The 19,483-nt window shown below is 38.2% G+C and overlaps 1 protein-coding gene across 6 annotated transcripts in view; it reads right to left on the bottom strand.

The window, feature by feature from the left end:
• Positions 1-19,483, bottom strand: part of FER (FER tyrosine kinase) — a 161,522-nt gene that overhangs the window by 109,200 nt on the left and 32,839 nt on the right. For 5 of the 6 annotated variants that reach the window (XM_071579890.1, XM_071579894.1, XM_071579891.1 and 2 more), the window contains exons 6-9: positions 11,817-12,000; positions 8,986-9,123; positions 8,020-8,139; positions 1,551-1,673 (exon numbers count right to left, since the gene is read on the bottom strand). In XM_071579890.1, coding sequence (XP_071435991.1) covers positions 1,551-1,673; positions 8,020-8,139; positions 8,986-9,123; positions 11,817-12,000 — 565 coding nt within the window. Of the gene's footprint in view, positions 1-1,550; positions 1,674-6,787; positions 6,879-8,019; positions 8,140-8,985; positions 9,124-11,816; positions 12,001-19,483 lie in introns of those variants that run through there. The other variant, XM_071579896.1, reaches the window with a different exon arrangement.

The raw sequence follows: 19,483 nt of genomic DNA, 5'->3' as shown, positions 1-19,483 counted from the left end.
AGCTCAGTGCAGCAGTTGGATGAGAACTTCAAGGGACAGCAAGTACATGTCAGAACACCCTGATCACTCTGCACTGCAGTTACAAGAGCAGGGTCTGTTGGAGGAAGGCATGATCCATGGCCAAACACAACAAGGATAGGTTTCAGGGAAAATGTAACCTTACAACTAGGGATCTAAGAAAAGATTCCATGCCTTTTAATAAGACATACAGGTACTGGGCCAACTTGAACTGAAATAATCTCCTCAGCACTGCAAACATCTGCTAAAGGGTCAGTCAGAGAGCCTACCCACAGCAAGGAACACAGTGTTGGTCTGAACTATTTTCAGAGTGCGCTCACAGAATCACAGACTATTCTGAGTTGGAAGGACCCACAAGGATCATCAAGTCCAACTCTTAAGTCAATGGCCCACACAGGAGATTGAACCCATGACCTTGGCATCATTACAACCAAGTTTTAACCAACTGAGCTAATCTGACTGGTAAGAAAACAATACTGAAGGTAAAAAAAACAAACACTCCAGCAAACTCACACAGTTTAAATACAGTTTATCCTTTAAGTAATGTGCAGCAAGGAAGGCAGGTCAAGAACCAAAAATTGGAAAATACACTGTGATTACATGTGAACTTCACCATAGAAAGAAAGTATCTAATTAAAACACTCATACCATATATATAAAGTTTTAGATCAGAATTAAATGCTATACAATGTATCATGTGACACGATTCCTTCAACTAAGAGCTTTCAAAATGCCTTCAGTGACTGAAGGATTACATGAGGGCCTTGAACTCCAATTCACTACTGGTACTGGAAACTAAGATTTATGCCTAAGTTAGTAAGGTTATGAATGGAACAAGAATCAGAAAAATATAATTATAGACAAGGTTTCATTATCTGTTGTACTAACTTCAGTTTAGACAAGGATGTGTTTTTTCTAATCATAGGTAGATGAAAAACCTAAAGATGTTGCCCAAGAATGATTCTTTATACTAATGTTTTATTTATGGTGCTGTAAAACACCCATTATCCCTCACCTTTGTTATTTTACTATGCAGTGCTACAGAGCATCAAATTTACACCCTTTACATTTACTGTTTTGCAAAGAAAATGCAATGAAGAATTAACTTGTCAGGTTAAGTTCCAAACGTATTACTGCACAAGAAAGAGTATATGTCTTGCACACAACTCTGTCTTTCACAAAATAACTCCACAAGGAATTCTGTCATAGAGACAATGTGAACTTAGTCACCTTCTTCCATCAAGCTGAAGTTACAAAACTAACCAAAGGTCCACCTCGTGAGCCGTTACAAAACTATGATAATTATATTAAACTCATGGAGCTGCTCAGTTCTTCAACGATTTAGGGTCTGCAGTGGATAAGGGTTATATTTTAGAGATGAGAAATTAACTGATCGTTGCTTTTCATTGTAATTGGTACTCACAAAAGCAGAACGAGATTAGTGGAGGTTATTTCTTATTTAAGTCTTAGGAATTGCATTATAGACATTTTTCCCTCAAATTATTATATTTAAAAATTTCATCTCAACTTACTCAGACTTCTTTTCACAAGTTTTAGAGGACTCCTCTATTTTTTTCTCTAGTTCCAACACAAGTTCCTCTTTGCTTAAAAGGGTTTGCTGTGTCTGCATCAGTTCTTCTATCACTGTTTTTAACCTGGAAGACAGAATTCAGAAACCCATGTTGTGAATACACAAGCTGTACACATTTGAGAACATTGTAATTTTTTTTCCCTGCAGATGTAAAGGAGCATTACTTTTTACATTATCTGACTCAGTGCTTGGTGGTTTTGATTGAGTTATTTTTTGTGGATATAACTTTACACTGTTAATCCATATTATTACACATTACTCTGTATTTATACAAAGTTACAGAATGAGTTGCTGCCCGCACTTCTCTCTCCTATAAAGATTTTCTTCTTCCAGAATGCGTGATGAGTTCTATGAATTAATGCCTTCCTAACATATTGCTAATTTATGAGATGCTTTATGAAAGATGAAAGTCTTCCAACTTCTCAAGTACATGTAAATAAATACACAGAATCGGTAGCTGGGCTCTATTTACATCTAGAAATAATGAAAATACAAATTAACACTTTCTGTTATAAGACTGAGTGATTTTTTCTCCACAACTATCCTTTTCAGGTTACAATCTCTGGCAACGGTTAATTCAAAGGAAAGACAAAACTGTGCAAGAACACTCAGTAGTGAGGGGTTATTACACTTTAAAACCATTACTGACACTTTATAATTATACCGGGAACCTTATCAATAACAAAAAAATTCAATGAATGTACAGCAACATTTGCATTCCAAACAACGCAGGTAAGCAGTTTACATAATGATGACTTCTAAAATGCATACCAATATCTATGTATTTATCTATCTATCTATCTATCTATCTATCTATCTATCTATCTATCTATCTATCTATCTAATCTATCCATCTATCTATGTTGACTTCAAGAAATTGCTAAGTCAGAGCAATTTTTTAAAAACAAATGAAGATGTACACCTTGTTTCCTTCTAAGCATTCATCTATGCCTCCTTAACTATCTTACTCTGGTTCTCCTCTATTTTCAAGCCCAGTTTCTATAAAATTACTAAGTAAAGAGTGGAACAAAAGCAAAATACATATAGTAATTGCCACTGCAGAGAACTATGGACCAAAACCACTCCCAACTGGGGAGTGGCACAGGAGCTCAACTCTCCAAATATCCAGAAGCACATCCCACATGTCCATCTGTACCAAACTGAATTAATTGACTCTAAACAATGAATTAGTCTCTACTCACAATATATTTTTGTGATGGGTTTGAGCTAGGCTTCCTTAGTAACTAGTTGTAACTAGGGAAGCGGGCATTACATAGGTACTCCACACGTGTTTTCCACGTAACAGGAAGGAGGAGTTTAGTTTTAGGTTTGCTGCTTTCGGGGGAGGCTTGGGGAAGCAGAAACGGTCCAGACAGAGATCTCCTGTTTCGCTGGTTTTGTCCCTCGGAGGGGTGAGACTGCATCCTTGCCAGTTTCCTTTTTTTTTCAAAGTTTTGATTGTATTCTGTTTGTTGTGTGTTTGTTTTTGTCCCTTCTTGTTCCCATTCCCCTTTTCCCTTTCTCCCCTCTTCCCTCAGTAGCAGAGGATGGTTTCAATCCATCGACCTCTGGGTTATGGGCCCAGAACAATCCCACATACAGACTTCACTCAGATGGTCCAGTATCTTGGAAGACTTAAATTATTAAAAAAAGCAATAGAGTGAATGACAGTTTATTTTCCAAATGCCCAAGGTGCTACATGTTTTGAGATAAGAGAAACACTTAAAGCATTTCCCTGACAGTAACATCCTCACAGGTGCCGCTTTCACAGACATTTTTATTGGTTTCAGGCTACCAAAATCTGTGTGCTGAACTTCTCAGAAATTACTGCCTTCTTACACTGGGTCACCAATTTAATATCAAATAACTTTTTTATTTTAGCACCTTGTTAAAAAAGTAATTACCAATTTTGTAAACTGCTTTTTGATGAGCTTTCTAATCAAAATTTTAATCAACATTGTATTGGTCTAGCAGGTTGATTTACAGGAAGCAGATGTTACATCGAATGATCAAGCACCAAAGTAAAAAAATTAAAAACAAATTAGTAAGATTGTTCATCACTGGAAGGTACAAGTATATACATTCAAAAACAGTATCTTAAATTTTTCACCATTTCAAAAATACCAGCTTTTATAATGTAGCATCAGATAGAAATAGAAAGTTGATGTAGTTTTCCTGAAATTTCTGAGATACTTTAGGACATTTGTATTTATCTTAGTGAAAACAAAACAAAGCAACCATGTAAACACTAAACTAAATTGCCTCATTGTATTCAACATCTATTTTTTGGTTTAAACAACAACTTTCATTCAAACTGGCTAGAACAGACAACTCTGCATCTGTCTTGTATCATCTTGGTTGTGGTTTGCCAAAGGAATTTTCTTGTGGCCTTGTCTTTGCCTTCTGGATACAATCAGTTTACAAAAGGGTTTCTACTACTAACCAGTTAATCACTGTAACCCTTATGAGCTTTAACAACTGCATGAGTGCCCTACCTGGAAACCCTTCTTTCATATTTCTTTAGTTATTAGCATCATTCTGCCTCAAATAGCAATAAAAATAAATGCTTGAGCTTACAGAACTTGTATTTCAAAAGATTTTTTAAACTAATTTGGATATTAATATGCTCACTGATTAACATTTACCTCATTCTGGTTGTCTCCTCTCAGTTCTTGACAGATGCATCTTCAAAGCATAAAGTTTTATTCTCAAATAGTATTCAGTGACAGTCATGAATATTTATGAGGGGGCACTATAATTCTCTCATTCCTTAGAAAGGTTAGCTAGTCTTTCAACTACCTTCCTCTCTCAAAATTTTATTCATAAGCTTATCTAAAAATATTAAATCCAGTTTTCTACACATTTCCTTAAAATATGTTTTATTAAAACCTTTAAACAGTATGTAAAACTAACATTTTTCCATTACATACTCAATGAACCAAATGATTCAACCAAATATTATTGATTACAAATCAGTTTGCATCTCTGAATCTTTTAAATGTTTGTGAAATAAATCCACCATGTGTACTTATTATATTTGGTAGATACTGAAGGCAGTTCTCCCCTGCAGAAAGATAGCAATGTAGTATTTTGAAGATCCAAGGCTGTGATCTCAATAGGAAAGATCAACAGTCAAATTTCTATTGTTTCATCACATACAGAGTTGACTTGTGGGGCTTTTTTGGCTGCAGTGGCTTTAGTGCAAGACTGTAAGAACATATATCTAAAACACAGTTAATCTGGTATATGAGTAAAGACAGCTACAGAGAACTAAGCACTTCAGAAAACAAAAGGTTCTCATCTGCATTAAAAAGCAAAAGGACAAAGAGGGTAAGAATAAACAGTTTTTACAGTGCCAGAAGCCAGTGGAGCTTCATAAACAATCTGCACTGCTTAATATGTTCACAATAATTCAAGTAAAGGACAGTTTAAAAAGAAGCAAAGAATGGTGATTGCATAATGTTATGTGAGCTGCAAGGAAGGGTCTGAATGTGAAGAATACAAAAGGATTTTCTGGACCTTATGATAATAGCTGGACTGTCACTTCAATATATACTGAAATAGGCAAATACTCAGTGGGGAAAAAACAATCCAAAGTTTCATTTATGTAGAGAATGGTTCTAAAATGACCATTACCACTCAGCAATGAGGTCTTGTAGGTACAGCAGATGATTCCCTGAAAACCTCGGCTTGATACACTGCTGGGGTCGGAAAATCAAACAGAATGATTCTCCAGGGTTTGTTAAAACAAAGCAGAGCTCAAATACAGGAAACCGCAGAAGGCCTCCCTCTAAATGTGTACCTGGACTACCTATTCAGTTCTGGTCACTCACCTCAAATCAACAGAGCAACCTTGAAAATATTCAAATAAAGACCATAAGCTTGATAAAGGATAAATAAGTGCTGTGAAAGGACAGACTAAAGTGCAAGAGGGCTCTGAAAAAGAGGTCCCAAAGTAGAAGTTGGAAGAAATCTACAATATCATAGACAGAAAGGAACAGATTTTTCCTATTCTCTCCCAAAACAAGAGCTTAAGAGCCATAAAATGAAACTAAGAAGTAGTAGGTTCACAAAACACAAAGTTAATATCTGGAATACCTGGACCAGAAATTCTGTGGACAACAGGAACTTGTACATACGGAAACTGACTAGGCAAGTTCATAAAGGAAAAGACCTCTAAGGCTATTAAAGACAAATCCTACTTCTGTCTCAAAATACTCCTCAGATGAAAATTATGGGAGGCTGAGGAAACTGAATTGCACAATCACCCTGGGTTTGTTTTCAAGACTTTTACCTGTTGGCCAACGTAACAGAGAAGAAAGTTGGTTAGAGCAATCTTTGGTCTTACCTAACACAGTTAAAGTGTTTTTCTCCAAATCCTAAATCCACACCAGAAAGTGAACACCTTACAGACAGCAACACTTAAAACAGGTATCTGATTCCTGTTCCAAAAATGAAATCACACCACAAAACCTCTCCCTCAAATTCACAAAACAATTTCAAGTGGATGAATGTAAGATTTGCAACAGTGAATTGCTGGAAATTGCATTGAAATTGTGTAGCTGTGAAGTGCTGAGGCCTGAACAGGTCCTGAGTCACAGCTGACCTCTGGGTGAACCTTCCAACCTAATGTTATATATATCTGTCTTAATCAGTACAGACACTCGCTGTAGTAATGACTGGGTGCATTGCTAAGCTTATCCTTTCATAATTCTCTGCTTCTTTTGCAATTCTTTGCTAGTTTGCACTGTAGTAAATTTATACACTTATTCTTTAATGTTGGTGTCCGTGTATTTTGTGCTGACCCTCAGCCCCTGACAAAACAATATGTAAGCAAATGTACAGACTTACATTTGTAAACACTAATATGCATTTCATCAGAACCATTTATTAGAAAAGCAACATTTCATCTCTTTTATTTAGATGTGCTGGTGTCTTATTTCTAAACAATGGGATGGAAAAGGCAAGCCAAACAAGAAATTCTTTCTCTTTTTGAGCTGGGAAAGACAAAATCTTACAAAGAGATTAATATTTTATTGAAAAGGGAGACTCAGTATTTTTCTTGTCACTATACTGAAGTACATTGAGATGTACATTTTATTAAGCAGGAATAATCTCAATTTAGTAACCATGCAGAATATATTAAAAAGAGACACACATTTAAAAGGACTGGTGGGTTTTAATTATCAAGAGATCTTTAATAAGAAAGACGAAGCTGCTTCATGACTGAGGCAGCAGATGCTTCATATTCAAACAGTTATCTCGATACCTATCAAATGAATAAATTTAGAAAAGTAATCAGATTACACTGAAAGAAAGAGAGGATGATCAAAAACATTGAAAAAGAATTAATAAAATCCAGAGTTTCTATCATGTTGAGAAAACACCGTGATTAGAGTAATATATTTGTTTACATTTGAAATGCCTCACTCTTATTAAACTTTACTCTGAATCTGATTTTCAGAAAAACCTACAAGAAATAGGAATGAAAGCATGATTACACAAAAGAAATTTGAAAAAAAAAAGAATTTAAAACCCCACAATACATCATTGCTGTCTTATTTGCATCAGTTACAGTTCCTAAAGGGACAAAGTAATTCAAGTAAGTCAAACATCAACTGCAATACAGTAGAGGCAACAAAAAATCATCAACCAAATAAATTCTGAATTTCCCATTTTTAATGCATGATTAATAGTTGCAATCTCACAAGTGATCACATAGGACCATTTTATGTCAAAAGTTGAGGCTGGTAATATAAGAAAATAATAATCTCAGCAGGAGATTTGTTACCCATAACAAATGATTAAAGGTGAAGTTGGTCAAAGTAATGAAAATATTTAACTAGGCAATATATTAAGAAAACACACAGAGAGGTAGTTCATCACCCAAACAGCTAAAAGTTCTGTGAAATGCAATAGAACAGCTACATCTGCATTAGTAAGTAACTGTATTTTAAAGTTTATAATAATGAATAGGAATCTCCTTTGGAAAACAAAAGCAAAACTTAAAAAACAAGTGAAACAAATTTATTCATTAAAATTTTCTACATGGCATTTTAAATCACTGATACATCACTCTACTCAGCGGTTCAACCAAAATATTTCAGCATTTTTCCCAGAGTAGTGACCATGGAAACACATTTGGGAAGGGGAACCAGGATGTTCCCAAGGAGGACTCACGTTAGACTTGGGGCACTGTATGTATTACCCAGCAAGGAGAGGAACGTACATCACGAAATGCTTTTAGGGGAGACTGGGGAAGATTCTGTGCAGAGGAACAATAAAACCAGCATGGAACACTATGTTTAGTGGTTTTTTCAAATGGGGACACAGCTATGCAATGATCTGAGGCAGCTTAGATATAACACACTACAGCATTTCTAGAGGATGAAAGATTTGTAAAGACTTACATGGCTTGTAAACTTTCTGCTGTCAAATTATTCCACATGATCTCATTAGCTTGAAGGTTTTCATTTTCTTCAAGTAAAGACGTATCAAACTCTATTTCTTGTTCAACAACTTCTGATGACCTATTCGGTAAATGATTGTTATCTTTTCAAAATTAACATGTATCTCTGAGAACATCATAAAGCAAATTGTTAGGCTCCAAAGTATTTTATTAACTTCTACATAATTGAAATTACATTTGAAATAAAAGGATTGTTGGAAGTGAATGCATATCCTTTCTCCTTTGAATAAAGGAAATTGTCCTCAAATCTTACAAGATAATAAAATGCAATATAATTCTTTGAATCCAGATCACGGCACAGCCAAGGTGCTCAGGGGCTGTCAATGTCTCAGCTGCTTCTGTTATAAACCCACTGATGACAATTACCAATACACATGCAGCAACTAAAAGATAATGCAAGAAGTCTTAGGACTATTTCTGCATATACTAATACACAGTAATAATTCAAAAAATGGGAAATACACTTTGCTTTTAAAGTAAAAACTTCCTTGCATTATCTGCATGCTCTGTATTCTCAGGCTCAACCTGCAATAACTGCAGAGTACATGGAGGTACTCACAGCTGCTTTAAACCAGAACAAGTTTAGCCCAGAATGGAAACTGTGTAAAACAAACACTAAATTAGCTCTTGGTGAGTCTAGACTGTCATTTATAATCTTCTGTCAGTACCAGAGTAGTAGACCTTTTTCTCATGTAACTGGAAACTTCTTTTTAATAGAGCCAGAAAATTAAATGGTTCAGCCACCTTTCCGTACATGCAAGTAGCAAAATTTTCAAATTAGGATGAAGGTTTACAAGTAACAATGTAAAAGAAACCAAACAGAAGCAAACTCAACTCTGATCACTTAGGCAGATTTGCAGTTTAATGCTGGGTTTTCTCAGGAAGAAACATGAGATGAAAATTGTACCTGTGAGTATCTATGAAGTCGTTGTACTCAGAGTTCGGGTCTATCTGTTCAACTGAGGTCTGGATCTCCTTATGGACATTCACAATCTCCTCTGTCACAAGGCTGGTGATCTCGCTGTACTCATCCAAGATCCCTTTTCTAGAGAGGAAAAAAAATTCTGGGTATAACATGGCACTATAGGCATAGATGGCATTGAAGATGCTTCAAACTGTCAATGCGCTGTTTCTACAAACTTGCTGCCGCTGGCTAAGAAGGGAAAAATAAGACAATATATTATTCAAAGAAATAACAGAGCAACTGAGGCCTTTTCCTTACAGGCTTAGGCTGGCTCTAAGACCATGCTTCTTGTATCAATTTCAGTGCACAGCTAAACTAAAAACTGTAGAAATTACAAGGAAAAGGAATGCACAGAGTTCACTGATGATAGTCTTCTTCACACAGAACTTACCATGCTCATTATTAAAGATTTTCACGTTCCAACTGATAATTATAAGATAATTATATTCATGAGGCAAAAGAAGTCACAGAATAGTGTGCATTTCCTTTAAAAGGCTGTTCTCTTTATTGTTTTAACTCTTTTTTTCATAAATTTAAACTGTGATTTGTCATTCAGACAAAAATGGGCATAAATCACAAGTTAGTATTTATTTATAAGAAGAGAAAAAATCCACCAAGAAGTTTCTGTAAGAAAGTACAAGCCACCCAATCTTGTCTTTACCTGCTTCCAAGAGTGGGAACAACCAAGTGGTGAAAGAAGAGGTGACATTGTGCCAGTACTCCTGATAGCATCCAGTAAAATATTCTCAAAACACCCTCCTATTCTCCTTAACTTTTGGCTTTCCTTCATCATGTGCCTTTATAATTACTCCTTATTTCATTTTATATCTGACAAATTTGATAGCTTGCCAGAACCTGCAGCAAGGTGAGGTCTCAAGAAACACTGATGAATTTTGGCTAGCCCAGAGGAACACGTAGAGAAAAAAGTATCAATTCCTTTTTCATGGATAAGATCTCAAGTCACATCTACTTTGTAAAAAAATTCCGCGATAGGATTTTTTCAATATTTTGTTGTGAAGAGAAAACAGACTAAGGAAGGCATTAAATCCTGCCTTGCCTGTGAACATCATGTGTGAAAAGGTTAGGGAAAATAGTTCATGAAGTGTGATGAAAAGATAGTCAAATATAAACCACAGCAGTGACACATCGAAGAGAAGAGGAATCTGTAGTAAGTATGACAACATTAAAAAAAAGGAAAAAAATTATTAACAATATTAATCTATACTTTTTCAAGTGTAATAAACTAATTCACCTGTAAAATTAGGATTATGAAGGAAGTATGTTTCACACAGATGGCTATGCCAAGCTCTACACCTGAAATCAGCACCTCTTTTGTAGACTACATAAAGGAGTAAGTTTACAACACATTTAGAACTAACAAAAATGTCTATGCAGTGTGAGAAATACTTTTTACATGTTTTAATTCCAGACACAGCAAAGGTGAGTGGGTTCAGCAAGTTCTTGTTCCACCATAGAATTCTTCAGTTACTATCATATCTCACAATTTTAAGAAATCACCTTAATTACAGCACACACATTTAACTGTAGTCTTTTGCTGTGATCTTACATACAAACCTAAGACTAAAAGGACTGTACAGAGGCTACTAAGAATATTTATTTCATTGTGATAACTGCACCAGAATGAAAGAAATTATTACAGTACTGGATATGTAAGCTAATGGTGCCTGTAAGCATGTTAGGTGTGGAATTCTCAACCCTCTCTCACTTTCTGTGCTCTGGAGTCAAGATGAACAGACTCCAAAAAGAGTGTCCCACACCTAAATGAACAATAACACCTACAAAAAACACAACCATTTTTCTTTTAGGCCAACTGATTTAAAAAGAACCCACAAAACAGACTCTCTAAACACCTCCCATTCTTCAGAAAAGACAAAGAGGCAACGTGGTTGATACAAACCAGAAAGGAAGGCTTAAAGTCCTCAATGCCTGTTCTCAGAGATCATCCCCCTGAACTTCTCCCATACTGATGGGAAAAAAATGATCTTTTAGGAAAAGGGTAATTGTAATTTCAAGCCTGGATTCCTTACAGTGAGATCAATTTTACACGATCCTGTTAACTGTCCCACACATATGATTAACCATTCATCTGCCTGGCCCTTCTCCACAATCACTCTCAAGGCAGCTGGGCAGCTGCTGCTGGTGGAATTTCGTAATACTGACTACCAGAGAGGCAGCAAATTTGCCTTAGCGTATCAGCTGAAGGACAAGGGAAGAGCTCAGACTCAAACACTGCAGTCAATCCATAAGAATTTTAAATTTTATAAGATGGTCACTCGCTGGTATGCTCAAGTAAGCACCCAGAACTACTGACTGCATAGAATCACAGAATGGATTGGGTTGGAAAAGACCTCCAAGATTACCCAGTCCAACCCTTGGTCCAACTCCAGTCCCTTTACCAGATCATGGCACTCAGTGCCACGGCCAATCTCAGGTTAAAAACCTCCAGGGATGGGGAATCCACCCCTTCTCTGGGCAGCCTATTCCAATGCCTGAGCACTCTCTCTGCAAAGAATTTTTTTCTGATCTCCAACTTCAATTTCCCCTGGCAGAGCTTGAGCCCGTGCCCCCTTGTCCTATTGCTGAGTGCCTGGGAGAAGAGACCAACCCCCACCTGGCCAGAACTTCTCTTCATCATTTGGACAGACCTGTCAACTCTCACCCCTTGATGCACAATTCTGTACATTCCATAAATTCATTAGAATACTGCATATATAAAATTATACAAGCTAAAGATAAATAAGAATACAACTCACAGAGCTTTAATCATTTCTTCTTGCATCTTCTGTAGTGAATCAAGTAACAGAGGAAGAGTAGTATCGTAATACTGGTGCTGATGTAGCTGTGCTCCTTTCAGTGCCAACACATACTGATTATGCAACATATGAAGCTTCATAGTGGCTTTTTCACAGCGATCTTTGGCCTTCTCTGTCTCCTTTCCTAAGAGAAAACAACACAAAAATTCACACGTTAATTTAAAAGTATATACACCTGTAAATGGCATACACCTAGCAGATTTGTGGCAAGATTGCACCTTTTCTATAACAATTGTTTAACATATTTCTCTGAAGAAGGTAAAATCCGACCATTATCAGATAATTAGTAGGATCAGATGTCTAGGTTTTCTAATTAATAAACTAAATAAGTAAAAAATCTACTTTCATTGAGCATCTTTATCTAAAGACATATGAAAACCACTATTTACACAAGTATAAAAATAATATAACTATGAAGAATACACATACATATGACTGTCATACACAACTATCTCAAAGCTATTCTTCTACTTGAAAATAAATATTTTTAATAAAGAGATACCTCCCACTATGCCACAATGTTTCATTAAAAACCTATACTGTGAGCAAACATTCTGATTGCTACATATCACAGAATCACAGACTATTCTGAGTTGGAAGGGACCCACAAGGATCATCAAGTCCAACTCTTAAGTCAATAGCCCACATAGGGGATCAAACCTAAGACCTTGGCATTCTTACAAACTAGTTTTAACCAACTCAGCTAATCTCAGGGTATGATTCTAATAAAGCAACAATGGAGTCTACCCTTGACTGGTTGAACACACACTTTACTCCTATCCAAAATGGGCAGCTTTTCTCTTACAACTTAACATTTCCTTGCCACATCAATACCCTGAGTAGGAGACTAGCTCTAGTCTCAGGTCTATGCTGTGAGAGATGGGCTGATTCCAATGGGATGAGTTTTAACAAGGCCAAGTGCAGGTCCTGCACTTTGGCCACACCAACCCCCTGCAGCGCTCCAGGCTGGGCACAGAGTGGCTGGAGAGCAGCCAGGCAGAGGGACCTGGGGGGACTGAGTGACAGGAAGCTCAACAGGAGCCAACAGTGTGCCCAGGTGGCCAAGAAGGCCAATGGGATCCTGGCCTGGATCAAAAACAGTGTGGCCAGCAGGACCAGGGCAGTGACCCTTCCCCTGGACTCTGCCTTGGGGAGGCCACACCTTGAGTGTTGGGTTCAGTTCTGGGCCCCTCAGTTCAGGAAAGAGATTGAGGGGCTGGAGTGAGTCCAGAGAAGAGCAACGAGGCTGGTGAAGGGACTGGAGCACAAGTGCTGTGGGGAGAGGCTGAGGGAGCTGGGCCTGTTCAGCCTGGAGAAGAGGAGGCTCAGAGGTGACCTCAGCACTGTCTAGAACTGCCTCAAGGGAAGTTCTGGCCAGGTGGGGGTTGGTCTCTTCTCCCAGGCACTCAGCAATAGGACAAGGGGGCACGGGCTCAAGCTCTGCCAGAGGAAATTGAAGTTGGGGATCAGAAGAAAATTCTTTCCAGAGAGAGTGCTCAGGCATTGGAATGGGCTGCCCAGAGAGGGGGTGGATTCCCCATCCCTGGAGGTTTTTAACCTGAGATTGGCCGTGGCTCTGAGTGCCATGATCTGGTAAAGGGACTGGAGTTGGACCAAGGGTTGGACTTGATGATCTTGGAGGTCTTTTCCAACCCAATCCATTCTATGATTCTATTACAGAGACCAGAAGTTGTCAAGTTCATGCTGACAGGACCAGTTCAGTGCCGAACTGAGGAACTCCAAGAGGTCACCTCTTCCATCCTTTGCCACAGTAACTGCACAGCTCTGTGGGATCAGCATTTCCTCCAGCACAAATCCAACACACAGCCCTGTGTTAGCTACTGTGAGCAAAATCAACTCTATCCTAGCCATAACAGAAAAAAACACGTAAGTTTTTACTGCCATCCTTGCTGTCTTCTTGATATTTATAAAATATCTCATTACTTTTTCAGGAACTAAAATCATTTTAAATGAATCCTGTACCTGCAAATATCAAGTGCAGAGTCACAACTACCTGCACTTCTAAACATATGCTAACTAAACCAATCTCATTCAGACTACTAAAATTCTTATAAACTTAAAATATTTTTTCTAATAAAACCATGTCTACTACTTATCACAAATCAGGAGAGAAAAAAGAAAACAGAAACTAAATGGCAGCACAGAGGTTTGAAAGTAGACCTTGAAGAGCTGTGTCATATAAGGAATACACAAAGGACTGTGAACTCCAACAAATCAAAATAAGACACACATTAAAGGCACATTAAAAAAAAGTTGAGCAAAAAACTTGAAAAGCAGTAACAAATCCTCTTTCATATACACTGGAGTCAGCAGCTTGTCAAAAAAAGTAAACGACAGTCACTATATAAAAGAAGTTGATAGGAAAAATATTTATTTTTTCTTCTGTGTTCACTAGGAAAGACCTTCAGAGATTTCCAGGCTGAAACATTACTTTATGAAAGAGTCAATGAATCTCTTTCTTCTGAGGTGTCAAAAGGAGAGGTTAAAGAATAAATGGAACAGTAAGAAATTATGAGGACTGGATTTTGCTTAGCTTTGGAACTTCAAAGGAACTTGAGAAAGTTTTAGCTGGAATACTATGAATAGTTTTTACAGGAAAAAGTAGGCTCTCAGTGGAGGGCCCTGGGAATATCATTTGGGTTCTAACAGATGAGGTGATAAAGATGATGATGAAAGATGCCTGAAGGCAGCACATTGGGGAACCAAACGGTGAAGAACAGGAAAAGAAAACTTGAGAGGTACTGATTAAAACTCAACATTGTAAATTACAGCATGAATATTCAGAGAGTTGCATATAGGGGAAAAAACTATTCAAGCTTTGTAATCTGTTGTAAGATTACACATAGAAATGAGATCTTGGGGTTAATACAAAAAGATTAATGGCAATGTTAACTAAGTCCTCAGCTGCTGTTGACATGATGTTATTTAACAAAGGAATATTATTATGGCACTGATTAAATGCACTTTCTTCAACCAGCATGTAGCTATGCAATCTTTTGGTAAAACTTATTGTAAGCATGAAAAACTTACTGTGGTTTAATAGTGTACGCCAAAAAAAGAAAAATACTGAAGGGCTACTGAGAACTAGGACAGCACTTCTGACTCAGGAACTCCCCAGGTAAGACATTACCATGAAGCTGGGGCAGGTTTCTACCTCTCTGAATCCTTGTATGTCTCTCTAGAAATTGGCTACCTCGGCCCTGTCAGCTACACCTCAAACATGGATTTAAAAAATCACTTTAAAAGGATATTATACTTGTCATTTAATATAAAGCAATCTAACTGCTGGCCTAATTTTTGTATGTGGAAGAAACAGTTTTCTTATATCTAAGTTACTCTGTACAACAAAGGCAAAACACATCTCTAGACCTGTCACCAAAGAATTATTTTTCATTTTGGTATGAATGAAACTACCCACTTCCAAAATTTCTGTAGAACTGTTTTGGAGAGATAACATCTTCAAGTCTCTCTCAGACTTTAGTGAGACATAACAGGTTTCGTCTTCCGCAAACAAACAGAACTCACGTTTTATGAGGAGATTAATTTTTCATTTCCTCAAAACAAAACCCAAACAAACAAAAAAATCACACCATTTATTTCTAGATTAAATGTATATAGTTTGGAGAGGGGAAAAAAATAAACCAACAACCAGAATAACATCTCAGGAGTCAGATATCCCCAAACATGCATGTCTGACAGCAGCACAGCAATGCAACGGGACAGGATGCAAACTCCTTTTTGCATCTGCCTTGAGGAATAAATTCCTCCTCTATATACATGATCCCTGAGCAGAACACCTTAAATAATTTCAGAATATCATACAGAAGTATCATACACAGTCATTTCTAAATACAGTAGGCTGCAGTGCCAACCTGGTCATCTTCAGAGTAAAACAAACACACTTGAAAGGGTTTCCTGGAGAAGGAGTGGAATGTAGAACATGGGGAAGTAATGGAGGTGATTGAAGAGGGTTTGGAGGGGAAAAGGTCATGAAGCAGTTACAGTATTGGGACTGGATGAAAGAGGAGAGGATGAGGCAATTCAAAGCCAGTACTGAAAGCAGCTAAGTTTTGCTTCCATCCCACTGGGAGACACAGTGTCCAGGGAAACCAGGAGAGGGAAAAGTGTTGCATTATTGCCTGGGGTTTACTCTGTATTTGGCCATTCCTGCTCAAGCAAGCCCCAGATTAAATATGCAAAATTACCTCCGAATCTCATAGTTCAAGAGCTTAAAACCTTCAACGTGTATGTGCATGTGTTTAAAACAGATCTCTATCAGCTTTTAGCTTACCAAAAATCGGCATTTGTGAAATTATATCCTGTGCCATTAGTATAGGCTTCTGACCCATGAACTGCAACAAAGCACTTTCAACAGTTAAACTAAACTGAAAATTTACACTCATTAACACAACCACATAACTAGAGAGTTCACAATACTGTATCTCTGTCAGAAACCTCATTAACAGCTAAACTATCCCATTTTACCATCTGTTTGAGGACTAAATTCCTTTGCTATACATTATTTCTTAGCAGAACACCTCGACTAATTGCAAAATAAATCAAATTATCATATTCACTCAACTTTAAAACAGAGCCTTGGACCTATATTTAATACAGTGAACACAGTTACAGTATTATTTCCATATTGTAATTTATTTTTTGAAGTAGCAAAATGCAGTGAGGCAGACTACACAGTTGTTCTACATGTCAATTAGCAGTGAGGAAAACATCCAATTTCCTTTATCTGTATAATGAATTTCATAAATAGATCTAATTACAATTCCACTGCCATCAGCTGTTGACAAAACTGTTTAATGTTAATAGAAACTGTGTATACAATATGTCATGCCATAAACAGCACTGTGAAGCTTGCAAAATTCAATTATGAAAGTGTTACATTTACAAAGAAAAGGTTGGCATTCTTTTTAAATTATTCTAGACTCTAGTATATCAAGTTCTAATAAAAACTCCTCTAAAGATTTGATTACATAAAGTACAACACGGTCATCCACAAAAAAACTATTTTATGCTATTTTCAATTAAAAACTCAGATTTGCTAAGTCCATCCTAAGTATTGTTCTTGCCATCCTAAGTATTAGGCTATCGTGGCTTCATAATCACCTAGAATGGAAGAGCAAAACCTGGATGGAACAATCAAGATCAACTGAGAAGAATTTCAGCTCATAATGTTCACTTCATCTTTTTTTCAGAAAAGCATTAATGTGCAGTGCAAATACCTGAAAGAAACTCACCTGCAGAAAATAAATATTGCAAATAGAGAAAGTTTTCACACATTATGTTGGATTTAAAAGAAATAATTATGCTGAAGAGGTCAGGTTTTTACCCCCTTAAAATTCTTTCTGGTTGGACCTTTAGCCATTCAGAAGTGATGACAACATGTCCATAAAAGTTTCAATGGAGATCATTACAGAGGCTTAGCTCACAACAGATGAACAGAATTTGTGGATTTATAGGTCCTGGCACTAAAATATGACCTTCGAGCACAGCAAATGCCATCCAATAACATACACCTGGCAAAGAATACCATTTTATTATGCAACTCCATTTTTTGACAATTTTACTTTATGTTCAAGAGGAGCCAAAGACACACCTGACATGACAATAGAGGGTTATAACCCTCCAAGAGAAACACAGCTTGAATAAGCTAGAACTGTGGAATCAGAGAAACTACGAAAACTGGAAGGACAAGCCAAAGATCCACACACCAGTAACAGGAAGAACAGCTTTAAACATAAATAAAACTATGACTAACACTTCCAGACAAACTCTGAGGACTAGAGCATACAACAAGAATTCACATAACTCTCCCTGTAGTTGTAGAGGTACAAAAAGCAAATGCACACAGATTTCTGGGTACGGTTAGAGGGAAAAACAGCAGAGGTAGTGACATGATAAAAGGCTCTGCAGAGAGATCTGGACAGACTTGAGAGATGGGCTGATTCCAATGGGATGAAGTTCAACAAGGCCAAGTGCCGGGTCCTGCACTTTGGCCACACCAACCCCCTGCAGCGCTCCAGGCTGGGCACAGAGTGGCTGGAGAGCAGCCAGGCAGAAAGGGACCTGGGGGGACTGAGTGACAGGAAGCTCAACAGGAGCCAACAGTGTGCCCAGGTGGCCAAGAAGGCCAATGGGATCCTGGCCTGGATCAAAACTAGCGCAGCCAGCAGGACCAGGGAAGTGACCCTTCCCCTGGACTCTGCCTTGGGGAGGCCACACCTTGAGTACTGGGTTCAGTTCTGGGCCCCTCAGTTCAGGAAAGAGATTGAGGGGCTGGAGCAGGGCCAGAGAAGAGCAACGAGGCTGGAGAAGGGACTGGAGCACAAGTGCTGTGGGGAGAGGCTGAGGGAGCTTGCGGTGTTCAGCCTGGAGAAGAGGAGGCTCAGAGGTGACCTCAGCACTGTCTAGAACTGCCTGAAGGGAAGTTCTGGCCAGGTGGGGGTTGGTCTCTTCTCCCAGGCACTCAGCAATAGGACAAGGGGCATGGGCTCAAGCTCTGCCAGGGAAAATTTAAGTTGGGGATCAGAAAAACATTCTTTCCAGTGAGAGTAATCAGGCACTGGAATGGCCTGCCCAGAGAGGGAGGGGGTGGATTCCCCATCCCTGGATGTTTTTAAGCTGAGATTGGCCGTGGCACTGAGTGCCATGATCTGGTAAAGGGACTGGAGCTGGACCACGGGTTGGACTTGATGATCTCGGAGGTCTTTTCCAACCCAATCCATTCTATGATTCTATGATTGGATATAGCTGTGTAATGTTAGATAGTTTGCTTGGTATGTGTAGATTTTAAGATTGTGTGTAACTGTGTTAAAAACTAGTTCTGAATATAGTTTCTCCTGAAACTTAAATATCCTTGCACAAGAACAGTTTATATATTGTTAATGTAAACATAGCTGTCCCTTCTTCCCTTCTTCTGCTTCTCTTCCCTTCTTTCCACAACTACCTGTTAACTGTAACCCATAACGAAGAGGACCAAAAAATAAACTACCAGAAAAAACCATAAAATTAGATACAGTCAAGTGATTCATTTAACAATAGAGGTTGGAGCCTCTGAAAGCTCCTAAAAAGGCTCATGAGAACTGTGTCTGTAGAGCTCACGCGTCGTGACAAACCTTCAGCACGTGCAGGTGGGCAAAGAGGTTCCTAAAGGGCACCACTATGGAAGAAGTCTCCAGATCCTCTGCAGGACTCAGCATGCTGGGGTGACATGCTCAGGTGTCTGTGCATCAGAGCAGAGTGGTGAACACACATGGTGGGGCAGATATCTGTGCAGGCACAGGGCTGGGATATTGTTGGGATCACAGGGGCAGCACTGGAGCTTTGCAAGGGACAGTGACAAACTCCTGGGAAAGGCAGACCAGGAAGACAAGGAGACAGAGATGCCCTTTACATGAGGGAGCAGCTGGAGTGGATGGAGTTCTGCCTGGGGATGGATAAGAGGCAACAGGGAACTTATGGGTTAGGATTAATGAGAGGACAGGAAGATTCCATGGAAAGCTCAAAAGCTTGGTTTCATAGTTCACAAAATCATAGAATGGATTGGGTTGGAAAAGATCTCCGAGATCAAG

This window comes from Pithys albifrons, chromosome Z, assembly GCF_047495875.1.
Source record: "Pithys albifrons albifrons isolate INPA30051 chromosome Z, PitAlb_v1, whole genome shotgun sequence".
Taxonomy (NCBI): domain Eukaryota; kingdom Metazoa; phylum Chordata; class Aves; order Passeriformes; family Thamnophilidae; genus Pithys; species Pithys albifrons.
This window is presented reverse-complemented; position numbering and strand designations above follow the sequence as displayed.